At 43.9% G+C, this 16815-nt stretch overlaps 1 protein-coding gene across 1 annotated transcript in view; it reads right to left on the bottom strand.

Annotated features, from left to right (window-relative positions):
* POU2F3 (POU class 2 homeobox 3) overlaps positions 1-16815 on the bottom strand; it is an 83966-nt gene that overhangs the window by 48295 nt on the left and 18856 nt on the right. The window contains 1 exon segment of the mRNA XM_060787680.2: positions 1906-1940. Coding sequence (XP_060643663.2) covers positions 1906-1940 — 35 coding nt within the window.

Raw genomic sequence — 16815 nt, forward strand, 5'->3', positions numbered from 1 at the left:
GTTTTCACCCACAGAAAACCATATTTAATAATCTAGAGCTGATGTGGTCTATCCAATGCAATTTTATGGATTAGCACTCCAAATAACCCCAGGAACAAGCCCCAAAATGAAGACACAAAGACACCCCACACTTGCAGGTGCCACATAGAACGGTTCCGCTCAGGAGGATTGAGGAGGAGGAGAAGCAGCAGCAGTCAGGAGGCTTGATGTCATGCCTTTCATGGGGAGTCAGCTTCTCCCCTCCCAACATCCCTGTTGCCTTGGCACTATAAGAGGGTTCTGTTGGACCAGTCACTCTTTTGGTCAATTTGGTTTGATTATTTGATTATTTGATTATTTGATTATTTGGGATGCTGAGTCAGAAAATTGCATTGGATATATCACACCATCTCTAGTTTCTGATACAGAACATATGCCATCCAGTGGTTGCCATCTGCTTACCCACAGAAAATCGTATTTAATGCACCTCAGCACTATAAGAGGGTTTCCCAAGACCAGTCACTCTCATTGCGATGGTTTGGTAATGGTGAGGCTGCGGACCGTATTTTAGTATCCAGGCTCATCGCTGAGTCTGGAGCCCCAGGTTTCAGTGGTGGTCAGGGGAGCTTTTGCACAATTAAAACTTGTGCGCCAGCTGCGCCCATACCTTGGGAAGTCTGACTTGGCCACGGTGGTCCAAGCTTTGGTTACATCCCGTTTAGATTACTGCAACACTCTCTACGTGGGGTTGCCTATGAAGTCTGCCCAGAAGCTCCAACTAGTCCAACGTGTGGCAGCCAGAATGCTAACACGAGCAGGGTACAGGGAGCATACTACTCTTCTGTTGCGCCAACTCCACTGGCTGCCAATTAGCTTCCGAGCACAATTCAAAGTGCTGGTGTTAACCTATAAAGCCCTAAACGACTATGGCCCAGTCTACCTGTCCGAACGTATTCTCCCCTATGAACCATCTAGGTTGGTAAGATCATCTGGAGGGGCCCTGCTCTCGGTCCCACCGGCCTCTCAGGCGCGTCTGGTGGGGACGAGGGACAGGGCCTTCTCGGTGGTGGCTCCTCGACTCTGGAACTCTCTCCCACTGGAGATCAGAACTGCCCCCTCCATTCTGTCGTTCAGAAAACGGGTGAAAACCTGGCTATGGGGTTTGGCTTTCGACGAGTGAATCAATATTTCTGTGATCGTATAGATGACGATGAATGATGGACAACGAATTCACTATGACGATTGCATTTTGCTGTTATAACGTTTTAATTGAATATGTTATATGATGTTTTTAATGATTGTTTTGTGATTTTATTGTTGGAAAATGGCCCGAGTCCCCCGATAGAGGGGAGAAGACTGGTATACAAAATTGCTAAATAAATAAAAATAAATAAAATAGTTCTTGTGGACCACTGGTGGTCCATAGACCACAGGTTGGGGACCACTGACCTAAAGGTATCCAATTTCATCTGATCTTGGAAATGAAGAAGGTCCACCCTGGTTAGCATTTGGATAGGAGACCATCAATGAATACCAGGTAGTTTATTCCAAAGGTTATATTCCAAAGGAATGTACTAGCAAAGCCACTTGAAATTCATGGCATTGTCTTATGTCAACAGGCAACTTGGAGGCACATAGTTACACATGTTCTATATTCATATGAGAAAGTTAAGTCCACTGGATTCTTTTGAATAGCATTGCCCCGAATCTTGCAGCCAACATGGTTAATGAGATGACCCAATTAATTGCTTCCAAGATCTCCACCATACCTATAGAAAGATATGACCTACAGTGCCATATTTAGCCTTGTACTCAGAAGACTGAAATGCTAGAGGTAGCCAACGTTGCAACACTGAAAGGGTTACGTTTTGGAGAACAGCTCTCAAATCAAGTCAAAGTCTCTGAAAACATCTGTGTTGGCCTTACCTGTCTGTTGAAATCCAGGCCATTCCTTTCAATTCCTGCAAGAGAAAAGAAGATCACAGAATGAATCAGGATTGTAACTATGTGGGAAATAAAGGAGGAAATATGTAAACACTTGATAAATAGATAAGTAGGATTCCAAAATGTACAATGTGTTAATTACGTAAAAAAGCACAAAGATCTCGGTTGCTGTTCTATTTACCTTTCTTTAGGAGCAACTTACACTGAATTCAGTAAATCTTACTTCTCAGAGAAAATATCTAAGACTGTATTCTTATCAATCTAACTATTTTCTTTTCTGTACAATGTTATGTTAATTCTTGCCTAAGTCTTGAGATGGGGTGGAGAAGACAATGATAATAATGATAAATGATATATCATTAGAAGGGCAGGGATCTATGTTTTGAAAAAAAACCCACAGTATTTTGCTTTGTTTTAATTTATGTCTCATTTTGCTTTCGAATTAGGACAATCAAACACAATCAAAATATAGGAATTTCTTTCAAATCAGCCTTTGAGTTTCTTTCACATAAGTCCAGCCTTATTGTTGATCGTCATGGAAGCCAATCTTCTTCTCACAGATGAGATCAGCTGTCCTGAACTGGGAGAGGGCAAAATAATTACTGTTTACCCTTTCTGCACAACACTTTAGGGAACAAAATACTCCACAATTCTTATCTCGTCGCCTGTCGCAATAAACCTGCAAGGTAGGTTTGGGCGAGAGATAGTGGCACGCTCAGGGCCTGGCCCATGTGAAGTTTACAGAAAAGGAGAGATTCGAATCTGGGTCTTGCCAAGTGTGAGACCAACACATTGCCCGTTGCATTTGCCATGCCTAGACACAGAGTGGATCTACCAAATCAGATACTGAATAGTGAGCCAACATTTAAGTAAATCCTGTTGATTTGATGGGTCAACTCTGAATAGAACTACCAAACAGTAGGGATGCAAGTCTTGCAAAATTTGAGATGTAGCTGCATGCAACTTCCCCCAACCCAAGCCAGCAATGGTGAGGAATCATGGGACTTGTATTCCAACAGCATAGAGAATGATGTATAGTTCCCATCCCTGAATGATAACATACCATTATGTATTTATCTATATTTATTGACAAGTATTCACACCTAAACAAATACTATCTGCAGTGTATATTGTATAAGATCTTTTAGACTTCAGTGCCAAATAGTTCTTGTGCCTCACCATGCTGGAATCCCCCAAATTCCATAGTACTGTATCATGGCAGTTAAAGTGGTATCAAACTGCATTAATTCTACAGTGTAGATGCACCCTCAGAATCTCTAAGTCCTCCAGGATGATTCTACAGACAAATTTTGGTTGATGTTGATTGTAGAATTGCATTGGAAAACCTACAAGTATCCTTTCTTGCAGTCTTTAGGCTCTCCAGCTCAATTTTTTTTCCTAATGGGATTTGATTATAGAGTTGCACTGGATGGACCTAGAGATTCCCAGAACGAACACATTACTCAAAGCCATGATTAATCAAACCTGCAAAAGGTAAACCAGCAAATATATAGAGGATCACCCATAAACTGCCCTGAGTCCATGGCCAATTGGATGGTACAACAAACAATCAAAATAAAATTGGATTAGAAAATGCAATCAGAAGAATTGAATTAGAAAAGCAATAAAATGGATTGTCATGTTTGGGGCAGTATGAACATTGGCAAGTAATTGAACCCAGGGATGGACGATAGACTTTCACAATTATGTGTCCATCACCTACAATTTCCCAACCACATTAACCGGGATAGTCAAAGGTGAGGGTTTGTGGGAAATGAAAGCTCTGCAGGGATAGATGTTTTTGGATTTCATGAATCAGCATATGTTTTAAAACTAAAGTGTAATCAACTAAATTTTTAAAAGCTTGAGGGACTTCTAGAAGCTTCAAAATAACTTCGAAGGGCTGTACTGTGCCTGCCCTGATCTGAACATTACATAGCATAAGATGAACCTTTCTTTTGGACAGCGTCTTCTCACCTGCCAGGTGAGGAAAATTATGTCTTTCGACCCACCCTGTGAAAAAATTGATCTCCTTGGATCTGCAGTCCTAGATTTGTTTACCTGTGAGAAAGCCCTGTATGAACCTCTCCAGAGGCATGCATGGGCTTGAAATGTGCCTGGAGGAAACCAGGTAGAACATCGCCGAGAACGGCTTCATGTTGCTCGCACTGTAGTGTGCCCCATTTGCAATATGATTCCTTCACACACCTTTATTGAAACTGAGAGGGTCCAGAACTCTATCTCTTTTTGTCATTCAAGATGTGGAATGGGCTAAGAAAGGCTTTGGAGTGCCATCTCCCCAAAGCATAGGAATCAGGACTTTGCACATGTCACTTGCATTGGACTGGATGGTCCTTATGGTCTCTTCCAACTCTATGCAACCAGGTCTTCCAGTCCCTGGCAGTTGATGCCCAAATACAGATGGTGTAGACATATAGAGTCAACCTAGGACCTTAGCTATGTTGTGTAGATAAATAGTTGCCTGTTGACGTATGGTGACCCCATAAATCTCATAGGGTTTTCTTTGGCAAGGAGTACTCAGAGGTAGTTTGGCCAGTTCCCTCATCGGAAATATATTCTATAGCAGTGGTTCTCAACCTGTGGGTCCCCAGATGTTTTGGTCTTCAACTCCCAGAAATCCTAACAAACTGGCTGGGATTTCTGGGAGTTGTAGGCCAAAACACCTGGGAACCCATAGGTTGAACCACTGTACTACAGAGCCTGGTAGACATTGATGGCAAACCATCCAAGTACTACCCAGAGCTGACCCTGCTTTGCTTCCAAGACCAGATAAGGTCTGGTGTCAACAGGATCTTTATACCCCTCAGTTCGACACCACTTTGACTGCAATGGGATCTTGGGATTTTTAGTTTGGTGGAGCACAAGCACTCTTTGGCAGAGAAGACTGGAGTGCTTGCAAAATTAGAACTTTCATGATCACATCAAGTCATGGCAGTTCAAGTGATGTCAAGATACATCAATTCTACAGCGCAGATGGACCCATAAATCTATCCTGTTGGTTCAATGGGTCTTGCTGGTGTAACCATCCAATTGGGGCACGCATACCAAGGCTGCCACTGCCCACCAGATTGATCCGGAACAAGATGCAACAAGCGGAACCCAACAAACAAGGAGAAAGAGAGAGGAGGGTTGGAAAAGGGAGGCCAGCTGCAAGATTAGGATCGGGTGTGTGGCTCCAGGTGGCCTTTACACAACTCCACAGATCCTGTAGGCAGCACTTTGGTTTGGGGTTGGCTTTGTTGTTATTATTCTTATTTTAAATAAGGTACTCCCAGTAAACAACATTTGCGTGGACAAACAACATTGGCAGGGGCAGAACTGGAACAATAGGAGGCTGCTTTAGACCAAGCCTGGCTCTCTTATCTTTCATCAATCAACCCAATATTATCAGTTCTGTGTCCTCCCCACGTTCTGAGCAGAAAATCTTTCCTATCACTTGCTTAATGTTTGCATGCTGCAAGTCGCTTCTGCTTGCTTCTGGTTGCAATGCAACCAGAGCCCTGCCACATGCACAATGGAGGACCTTCTTGTGGCAATACCAGAGGCACTCCAAGTGGCCAGACACTGGTCAAAGGACAAGCTTGCAAATTTTATGTTTTATATGTTTGTTTGTTTTGTTCTGTTAGAAATGTAATACAATTGTCTAGTTGCCCCTGACACGATAAATAAATAAATACTTGCTTAATGGTTTTGAATATGCTCAAAAATGTGTTGCTTCATAGACTGACTTCTATGCTTTTAATTCCAAGCAAGATCTACTGAAACCCACTTTTCTACACAACCATTAAAGGTACAGAAGCTCTCTTCAGTTTTCTCTCCAGCACTGGCAAATCTGCTTCAGTTTCTATTCCAAACTGTACAGGAGCCATGCCAACAGTTGAATCCCAATCTCCTAATCGGCTCAGGTCAAATTCTCTAGACTGAACTTGACTATCTTTGGTAGTGGCCAAATATGACCACTACCACCTGGTTTTTAATAGGATTATAGGTGGAATCTTGGCCACATGAAACAAGATTTCTGGACTTGAGCTACCATCTAAAAAGCATTGCCACTAGAATGGCCATATTGGTAAACACAAACATTAGACTGAGAACATGCCTCCATCCAAAGATTCAGACATAAATCTATATAAATAAAAATGTAATGTTCGTTTGTGGGATTAACATAACTCAAAAACCACTGGACGAATTGACATGAAATTTGGACACAAGACACCTATCAGGCCAACGAGTGACCGTCACTCATAAAAACACTGAAAAACACAGCAGAAAAGACTGGAAAAGCCACAAAAATAAAAATACATTACAACGCATGCAAAAACCACATATATACACATATACACAAATATATATACACACACATATATACACACAAAACACATATACACAGACTGGGCCACAGCAAAACGTGGCAGGGGATGGCTAGTTAATAATATATTTACTTGTAACTTGTTAGGAGCTGTGGTAGTGCAATTGGTCAAACCCCTGCTGAGCTGCTGAGCTGAAGATTGGCAGTTTGAATCCACAGGACAGGGTGAGCTCCCACTGTTAGCCCTAGCTCCTGCCAACCAAGCAGTTCGAAAACATGCAAATGTGAGTAGATCAATAGGTACTGCTTTGGCGGGCAAAGGTTTAAAGATGTTCCAATTAGTCATGCCAGCCACACGACCAGGAGGTATCTACAGAGGCAGGTTTCTCAGCTTGGAAATTGAGAAAGAGCACCTCTCCCAGAGCAGGAGATGAGACCACCTCTAGAGCAGGAAATGAAAGGAGAAGCCTTTGCCTTTGCCTGTGTATTTGTGTCTCATTGTATGTCATGTAAGAAGGCATAGAATGTTTGCCTGTGTCTGTTTATATACTTAATCCACTCTGAGTCCCCTCAGGAGAAGGGTGGAATATAAATAAAGTGTTAGTGTTGTTGTTGTTGTTGTTGTTGTAGTAGTAGTTGTGGTTGTTCATAGAATCATAGAATCAAAGAGTTGGAAGAGACCTCATGGCCCATCCAGTCCAACCCCCTGCCAAGAAGCAGGAATATTGCATTCAAATAACCCCTGACAGATGGCCATCCAACCTCTGCTTAAAAGCCTCCAAAGAAGAAGCCTCCACCACACTCCGGGGCAGAGAGTTCCACTGCTGAACGGCTCTCACAGTCAGGAAGTTCTTCCTAATGTTCAGATGGAATCTCCTCTCTTGTAGTTTGAAGCCATTGTTCCGCGTCCTAGTCTCCAAGGAAGCAGAAAACAAGCTTGCTCCCTCCTCCCTGTGACTTCCTCTCACATATTTATACATGGCTATCATATCTCCTCTCAGCCTTCTCTTCTTCAGGCTAAACATGCCCAGCTCCTTAAGCCGCTCCTCATAGGGCTTGTTCTCCAGACCCTTGATCATTTTAGTCACCCTCCTCTGGACACATTCCAGCTTGTCAATATCTCTCTTGAATTGTGGTGCCCAGAATTGGACACAATATTCCAGGTGTGGTCTAACAAAAGGTGTTGTTGTTATATTGTTTTTGTTGTTGTTGTTGTTTGGTAATAAATCCATCACAAAGCCAGTGCTGGTTCTAAAATAACATAAGGCACTGGGACAAAGGCATTTTATTGATGTGGTAAGGAACACCAAGCTGGTGTAATGGTTTGAGCAGAAGGGTGCATGACAATGACTCTGGAGACCAGGATTCAAATCCACATTCAACCATGAAACCCACTGGTTGACACTGGGTAAGTCACACTCTCTCTGCCTCAGAAGAAAGCAATGGCAAACAGCTTCTGAATAAAGTTTTCTAGGAAAACCCTGTTTGCTTGAGAGTTGCCATGCACAACTTGAAGGCACACAACAACAGCAACTATTTCAACTTAATTTAAAATGTTGCCTTTTAAGGGCACCTTTAGGGGTACCGGTGGAATAGCAGGTTAAACTGCTGAGCTGTAGAACTTGCTGATCAAAAGGTCATAGGTTCGAATCCGGGAAGCGGGGTGAGCTCCTGCTGTTAGCCCCAGCTTCTGCCAACCTAGCAGTTCAAAGACATGCAAATGTGAGTAGATCAATAGGTGCTACTCCAGCGGGAAGGTAACAGTGCTCCATGCAGTCATGCCGGCCACATGACCTTAGAGGCGTCTACGGACAATGCTGGCTCTTCGGCTTGGAGATAAGCACCACTCCCCAGAGTCGGACTCAACTAACCTTAATGTCAGGGGGAAACCTTTAACTTACTTATGTATTTTATGGCACTCTCCTATCAAACTTTATTTAAAAAGGAGGAAATAGCAAAGTCATAAGGTACAACCTATGTTGCTTTGGAAAAGTTGCAATGAATAATAGCAAGGAATTGCTTTCCAACAGTTATGTTCCATGCTCTGCTCCATACAAACATGAATGAATTTGCACAAGCAAGCCTTCCCGTTCATCTCTGGAGATTTCTAAACAGAAGAAGGGCCACTGCAATTTCCCCTTAGGAGACGATTGTGGCATGAGCTGTTGTAGCGAAGCATGAATCAGGAATCCGTTTAAGATGATAACTTAACTTAATCCGTTTAACATGATAACAACCTTGGCTACTGGATCAGAAAAGACATGAATATCACGCATGCATATGCAATCCCGCAATTAGAGCATGTCTCCGGGGAGGAGGACGGAAGCCAAAACAATCTGTGGCCATCGCTGTGCATGAACTCATGTGCAAAGTCCCAGCACACCTGAGAGGCATGGTGCACCTGCTTACCTTTTGAAATGCAAAAGAGGCAGGCATTGTTTCCGAAGCTGCCTCGACGGGATGTTATCAGGGAAGGCAGGGTACAACGGTATTGAACACACGCATATCTACATAACGTAAACTAGATGACATTCTTGCGACAGGATGGTAATGCAGTGATAAAGGCAAAAGAGACAATTGAATATTCAGAACCTCACTTATTCTAGACGCAGGGTGCATTAACACTGCAAAATCAATTGATGTCACTATAACTCAGAACTTTGCAAGCTGTGTGTTGCCTGTATTGCACAGGTGTGTCACATGAAAAATGCTCCCCCATGGCCCTGTCCCCAAAACTAAGACTGCCCCTGGAGAGGAGGAAGGGACCCTCATAGAATCATAGAGTTGGAAGAGACCTCATGGGCCATCCAGTCCAACCCCCTGCCAAGAAGCAGGAATATTGCGTTCAAATCACCCCTGACAGATGGCCATCCAGCCTCTGTTAAAAGCCTCCACCACACTCCGGGGCAGAGATTTTCACTGCTGAACGGCTCTCACAGGAAGGTCTTCCTCATGTTCAGACGGAATCTCCTCTCTTGTAGTTTGAAGCCATTGTTCCGCGTCCTAGTCTCCAAGGAAGCAGAAAACAAGCTTGCTCCCTCCTTCCTGTGGTTTCCTCTCACATGTTTATATATGGCATCATATTTCCTCTCAGCCTTCTCTTCTTCAGGCTAAACATACCCAGCTCCTTAAGCCGTTCCTCATAGGGCTTGTTCTCCAGACCCTTGATCATTGTAGTTGCCCTCCTCTGGACACATTCCAGCTTAGACTAATTATCTCTCTTCAATTGTGTTGCCCAGAATTGGACACAATATTCCAGGTGTGGTCTAACCAAAGTGGAATACAGGGGTAGCATTACTTCCCTAGATCTAGACACTATGCTCCTATTGATGCAGACCAAGATCCCATTGGCTTTTTTTGCTGCCACATCACATTGTTGGCTCAAAGGGCATCTAGTCCAATCCCCTTCAGCCAAAAAGGAAGACGTAGTCAAAACTCTCCCAACAAATGAGGCATTCAGCCTCATTTCGCAAACCTCCAGAGAAGGAAATTCCACTGGATTTTCAGGGCCTCCAGTTGTTTTGGACTTCAACTTCCATAAATCCCAGCTGTCTGACCACCTGTCAGGGATGGTGGAAGCTGGTCTCCAGGTGGAAGCTGGTCTCCAGAGTCAGGGATGGTGGAAGCTGGTCTCCAGGTGGAAGCTGGTCTCCAGAGTCAGGGATGGTGGAAGCTGGTCTCCAGAGTCATTGTCATGCACCCTTCTGCTCAAACCATTACACCAATCTTTGGGCCTCCAGTTGTTTTGGACTTCAACTTCCATAAATCCCAGCTGTCTGACCACCTGTCAGGGATGGTGGAAGCTGAAATCCAAAACACCTGGAAGACCAAAGGTTGGGAACTATTGTTCTATACATTAGAGACCCCCAAAGGGCATCCAATCCAACCCCCTCCAGACTGGCAGGAAAAGCACAATCAAAACACCTCAGGATAGCTATCCAGTGTCTGTTTAAAAATCTCCAAAGAGGTTTGATTGAAGTGGGGTTATGGTGCAGTTCAAGTGTAAGTACTATTATATTTGCACTATTTGTTGATTGTGCTGCAGTAATTACTACTAAAAGAGATAGGCTTCTAATTAAGAAAAGAAAGTCTGTTGACAATGATATTGGTGATGAACCCCATGGAGTGGCTAGAGAGGAAACAAAATAAGAATCAACTGCAGAAGTGGAAAGGAAAACATTTCCCAAACCTTGTTTATACATAGACTCATAGAATCCTTATTCCCTGGTCTATTAACAGTGATTCCTTCTCTACCACTTGGTTCTACCAATATTAGATAGCTAGGTCTATGAGTTTACATAGAATCATAGAGTTGGAAGAGACCTCATGGGCCATCCAGCCCAACCTCATTCTGCCAAGAAGCAGGAAAATCACATTCAAAGCACCCCCGACAGATGGCCATCTGGCCTCTGTTTAAAAGCCACCAAAGAAGGAGCCTCCACCACACTCCAGGACGGAGAATGAGTTCCACTGCTGAACAGCTCCCACAGTCAGGAAATTCTTCCTTATGTTCAGGTGGAATCTCCTGTTTTGTATTTTGAAACCATTGTTTCACGTCCTAGTTTCCAGCGCAACAGAAAACAAGCCTGCTCCCTCCTCCCTATGACTTCCCCTCACATCTTGATCCATGGCTCTCATCATGTCTTCTCTCAGCCTTCCGTTCTGCAAGCTAAACACGCCCAGCTCTTTAAACTGCTCCTCATAGGGCTTATTCTCCAGACCCTTAATCATTTGAGTTGTCCTTCTCTGGACACATTCCAGCTTAGAGTCAACATCTCCCTTCAATTGTGGTGTACAGAATTGGACCCAGTGTGATTCCAGGTGTGGTCTGCCCAAGGCAGAATAGAGGGGTAGTATGATTTCCCTGGATCTAGGCATGATCTTGTATGTGTCTGTGGACAATGCCGGCTCTTTGGCTTAGAAATGGAGATGAGCACCACCACCCAGAGTTGGACGCGACTAGACTTATTGTCAGGGGAAACCTTTACACACACACATACTTTTCTATGGGGTTGGTTTAACCACCAATTTGCAAGTAAAACTGAATAACCCTGTCACAAAAGGTTGCATGTCCTGAAAGTGTGTCAGAAGCATGAACCATCTGGAAAGCTGTAACTGCTATTGTTTCAATGCTAGTGAAGCACCAACTCTTTTGGTAGAGAAAGCTTGAGAAACTACAACTCCCTTATTCTGTAGCAGCTATCCATGGCAGTTAATTCCACAGTATAGATGCGCCCTTAGATGCATTGGCTTCCATTGAGTACCTTGTCTCTAATGTTGGCACATGCCAAGAGTTATATTTAGTCCACTGTGTTGTTTCTTGGAAGAAGGATTCCGAGCGCTTGGGCAAAACATCGAAGCAACAGCAGAGAATTTCCCAAGGGAAATATGTTTGCTAACAAACTGAGCTTTGAACCACATTCTTTTTGAACTGACACCTGCAGTTGTACCAATTTAGCATTGCCTCCATGAGATGAGCTTCATGAAATGTCCAATCTTGCCTAGCTCCAGGCTAAAAGGTCGGCATAACCGGGATTATTATTTTTTCAATTCAGGGTTGTTGTTGTTGTGCACCTTCAAGTTGCTTCCAATCAATGGCAACCCTAAGGCTAACCTATCAACATGGTTTCCCAGCGGGATTTTGCCTTTGCCTTCCTCTGAGGATGAGAGAATGTGACTTGTTCAAGATGATCCAATGGTTTCCATGGTATTTGGGATTCAAACCCTGGTCTTCAGAGTGAGAGACCAACTACTGAAACCATTGGACCATCTCTCTTTTCAGTGAAGACTGTCAGTCATTCCGACTTAATATGGATCTCTGGACTCTAAGGTTTGGATCAAGAATGCTTCTTGCATTTGCCAGAGATAGAAACAATCAAATCCTATTAGATTTAATAATAAGGATGAAAACAAGATTTTTTTCTCTGTGTGGCAATGAAGTAAAATTGGCTAAATTAGTTGCACTAAAACCATGGTTAGGAAAATTGAGGTTGAGGAAAAGAGGAACTCATACATCACTTATTTGGTTTAGTGCTGCCTATGACTTCATGCTGTTTTTATGGCATTTGGCAAGAAGTGTTCAGCATAGGATTGATTTTGCCTTCCTCTAACCCAGCATTTTTCAACCTGGGGATCGGGACAACTGGGGTGTTGCGAGGGGATGTCAGAAGGGTCACCAAAGACCATCAGAAAACACAGTATTTTCGGTAGGTCATAGAGGTTCTGTGTGAAAAGTTTGGCCTAATTCTATAATTGCCGGGGTTCAGAATGCTCTTTGATTGTAGGTGAACTATAAATCCCAGCGACTACAACTCCCAAATGTCAATGTCTATTTCTCCCAAACTCCACCAGTGATCACATTTGGGCATATTGAGTATTTGTGCCAAGTTTGCTCCAGATCCATCATTGTTTGAGTCCACAGTGCTCTCTGGATGTAGGTGAACTACAACTCTAAAACTCAATGTCAATGCCCATCAAACTCTTCCAGTATTTTCTGGTGGTTGTGAGTGTTCTATGTTCCAAGTTTGGTTCAATTCCCTCATTAGTGGAGTTTAGAATTCTCTTTGATTGCAGGTGAACTATAAATCCCAGTAACTACACCTCCCAAATGACAAAATCAATCCCCGCCCCAACCCCACCAGTATTCAAATTTGGGCATATTGGATATTTTCCCCAAATTTGGTCCAGTGGATGAAAATACATCCTAGATATTTACATTGCGATTCAGAACAGTAGAAAAATTACAGTTATGAAGTAGCAACAAAAATAATGTTATGGTTGGGGGTCACCACAACATGAGGAACTGTATTAAGGGGTCATGGCATCAGGAAGGTTGAGAACCACTAATCTAAGCAGAGCTGATTCTGCTTAGTTTTCAAGAACAGCACTGCCTAAATCATGATGGAGACTATAGTCAAGCAATAGAGAGAAGTCTAGAAGGACAGCTATGCAAGAACTAGATAAGCTCCACTAATATAAGTATATATTAGTTAACACTAAAGCCATGATAATCTATACCTTAGCATTGGTGTTGAATGTTAACCAGTGAAGAAAACGAATTGGAAGATAACCCATTTGAGTTCTTTGGACACCACAAACTGCAAAAATGACCAATAAATGAGTCTGCGAGGAACATAAGTCTCACTAAAAGGACCAAACTAAGCTATTTTCCTTTGCACACAAATTGCATGTCTCGTTATTTACTTTATTGCAATTTTTATTTTGTGTTTTTGGTTTTGTTTTGTTGTAATGCACTAATGTGCCTCATGTAAGCCGCACCGAGTCCCCTTTGGGGAGATAGTGGCGGAGTATAATACAGCCATGATACTAACAGGAGCGGGGCGCAGGGAGCGTACAACTCCTCTGCTGTACCAGCTCCACTGGCTGCCGATCTGCTACCGAGCTCAATTCAAAGTGCTGGCCTTGGCCTTTAAAGCCCTAAACGGTTTTGGCCCAACTTATCTATCCGAACGTATCTCAGCCTATCAGCCCGCCAGGACCCTAAGATCTTCTGGGGAGACCCTGCTCTCTATTCCGCCGGCTTCACAAGTGCGGCTGGCGGGAACGAGAGACAGGGCCTTTTCTGTGGTGGCCCCCCGGCTTTGGAACACCCTCCCTATAGAGATACGATCAGCCCCTTCGCTGATGGTGTTTCGGAAAAGATTGAAGACATGGATGTTTAAACAAGCATTCGGTTAATCCGTTGTAACGAATTGTGATGACTAAAGGATTGGTTATACACGGACGATGAATTTTGGATTACGATTCCAGTTATGAGATGCATAGGATTGTTATTGGTGGCCCAATAATTTGTACTGTATATGTGTTTTATGCTTTTAACTGAATATTGTTTTTTAAATGTTGTAAACCGCAATGAGTCGCCGATTTAGGCTGAGATATTAGCGGTATACAAGTGCATAAATAAATAAATAAATAAATAAATAAATAATATAAATAAAGATTACTGTTATTATTATTATTATTATTATTATTATTATTAGTGAGGTGGACAGCTGTAAGAGGAAAAGGAAGACCACACTACAGTTGGGTTGAGTCAAACAAAGAAGCCATGGTTGCCTTGGTTTTGCAAGAACCTGTTAATAACAGATTGTCTTGGAGGTTTCTCATAGAGGACCATCTAGTCCAGTGGTTCTCAACCTGAGGTCCCCAGATGTTTTTGGCCTACAACTCCCAGAAATCCCAGCCAGTTTACCAGCTGTTATGATTTCTGGTAGTTGAAGGCCAAAAACATCTGGGAACCCCAGGTTGAGAACTACTGATCTAGTCTAACCCCCTTCCATCAAGCCATCCTCAGCAGATGGCCACCCAGGCTCTGCTCATCCCTAGGGTCTCCAGAAGTCAAAGTGAATTTGAGGTCAATGATCAACAAACCCAACTGTGGAAGTCTCCCTAGTTTTCCATTTCGCAGAGTCCAAGGGTGTATTTCCAACGTGTGCCAGCCCCATCGAACTAGGTTCATTTCAATCAAGTTTGTACAGGAGACATTCCTAGATTGTTGTTGGTTGTTCTTGTTATCATTTTTGAGGCACAGGTGGAGGGGTCAGCTGAGGATTTGGGAGTGAGCCTTCCCATCTTGGACTCCACAGTACGAGGTGCACGTGCCAGGAGCGATCTAAGCGAAGGGCTCCATGGCAGAACCCCAGCCCTAGATCTCCCTCCCTTTGCTCACTCACTGACCTGGCACCCCAACAGCAGGAGCAGCAGGCACCATTCTGCTTTGCATAGCATTGGCACCCGCTCTGTGACTTTGCCCGGGGGAGTTTCCCTGGAGAGAAGGAAAAGCGCCACAGTTCTGGAAGTGCAAACTTTCTTTTCCTATTTTTTTAAATCTGGGATTTTTTTTGGTTCTATTTTGCTTATCAAGAGGGGAAAAAACATAAATCAATCAAGGATCCTTTCAACAGATAGTGTGTCTCCACCTCTCTTTTTGGTGGCGCAATCCCAAGTGTGCCGAACAAACCAAGGAATGTAGAAATTCATTCTTAAACTAACCGTGGGTGCAGCTACACCAGGCATGGGCAAACTTTCTAATTTGGGGCTGCGTAATGAGCTGGAGTGGGTTGGGGGGGCTGGGAGGGAAGGGGTTCTCCCCAAGTCTCCTCCCTGCCCTTTCCTCTTCTCTTTCGGAGGGAGAAAGTGAAGGAAAGATGGGAAATATTTGGATCCCAAAAAGGTTGGCCTTGGTCAGGATGAGATGGTGGATGGGAGAGAAAAAGTGTATCCATTAGAGTCTATATTGCCTACTCTGATATAGAATCCTAGAGATGGAAGAGACCCCCAAGGGCCATCCAGTCCAACCCTCTGCCATACAAGAAGGAATAATCAAAGCACTCCTGATAGACAGCCTCTGTGGCAAAGCCTCCAGAGAAGGAGACACCATCACTTCTCAGGCAGCCTACGCCACTCTACAACAGCTCTTACTCTCAGGAAATTCTTCCTAATGTTTTCAGTTGAATTTCTTTCCCTACCATTTGAACCCATTGCTCCCTTGTGCCCAGGTCTCTAGAGCAGCATAAAGTCGGTTTTCCCGCTTCTTCTCAATGGGGCACCCTTTGAAATCTTAGAATCATAGAATCATATAGTTGGGAGCAGGGCGTAGCCAGAAAAAAATTCGGGAGGGGTTGAAATTTGGGGGGGGGGGGGGTTGAAACCTGCCTCCTAGCTCACGCTGAAGCAAAGAGCACAGCAGGGGGCAGAGGTACCCTAGCCTGCAGCTCCGCCCCTGTCAACCACCTCCACCAAGTCTGGCCTCCTTAATGAGAGCATTCAATACACACACACCCAACTTGGTTGCTTCACTACATCGGCTATTGCTGCAAGTAATGACAGTGTGAATAAATTGTCAATTTTTGCCTGAGATAGTGCTTGCAGTTCTGGAGGGACTCTTAATTTTTTGCATCTCATAGACTTAGCATGGGGATTTGGTTAACCAGTTAAAATTCATGAGTAAACCAGGTTTTAAAAAAAATCTGAAACATTTCGAGGTGTGGGGGGGGTTGAACCCCCTAAACCCCCCCCCCCTTGCTACAGGCCTGGTTGGGAGAGACCTCATGGGCCATCCAGTCCAATCCCCTGCCAAGAAGCAGGAAAATTGCATTCGAAGCACCCCTGACAGATGGCCATCCAGCCTCTCCTTAAAAGCATCCAAAGAAGCAGCCTCCACCACATCTTGAAACATGGTTCTCCTGTTCCCTCTCTACCTTCTCTTCTCCCAGCTAAATATCCCCCCGGAGGAAAGGAGGAAGGAAAAAAAGGAAGGAAAATGGGAAAGAAGGAAGGAAGTCAAGGGCAGGAGGGAGGAAAGAAGGAAGGAAGGAAGGAAGGAAGGAAGGAAGGAAGGAAGGAAGGAAGGAAGGAAGGAAGGACAAGACAAAGGGAAGGAAGGGAAGGAAGGAAGCATGGAAGGCAAGGGAGGGAGGGAAGGAGGAAGGAAACAGAGAAGGAAGAATAGAATGGTAAACGAGAGGAGGGCCTGAGAAAAGAGCATCCGGCCCCTGGGCCTGGATTTGCCCATATCTGACCCACACTGTAGAATCAATGCA

This window comes from Anolis sagrei, chromosome 7 (assembly GCF_037176765.1).
Source record: "Anolis sagrei isolate rAnoSag1 chromosome 7, rAnoSag1.mat, whole genome shotgun sequence".
NCBI classification, from domain to species: domain Eukaryota; kingdom Metazoa; phylum Chordata; class Lepidosauria; order Squamata; family Dactyloidae; genus Anolis; species Anolis sagrei.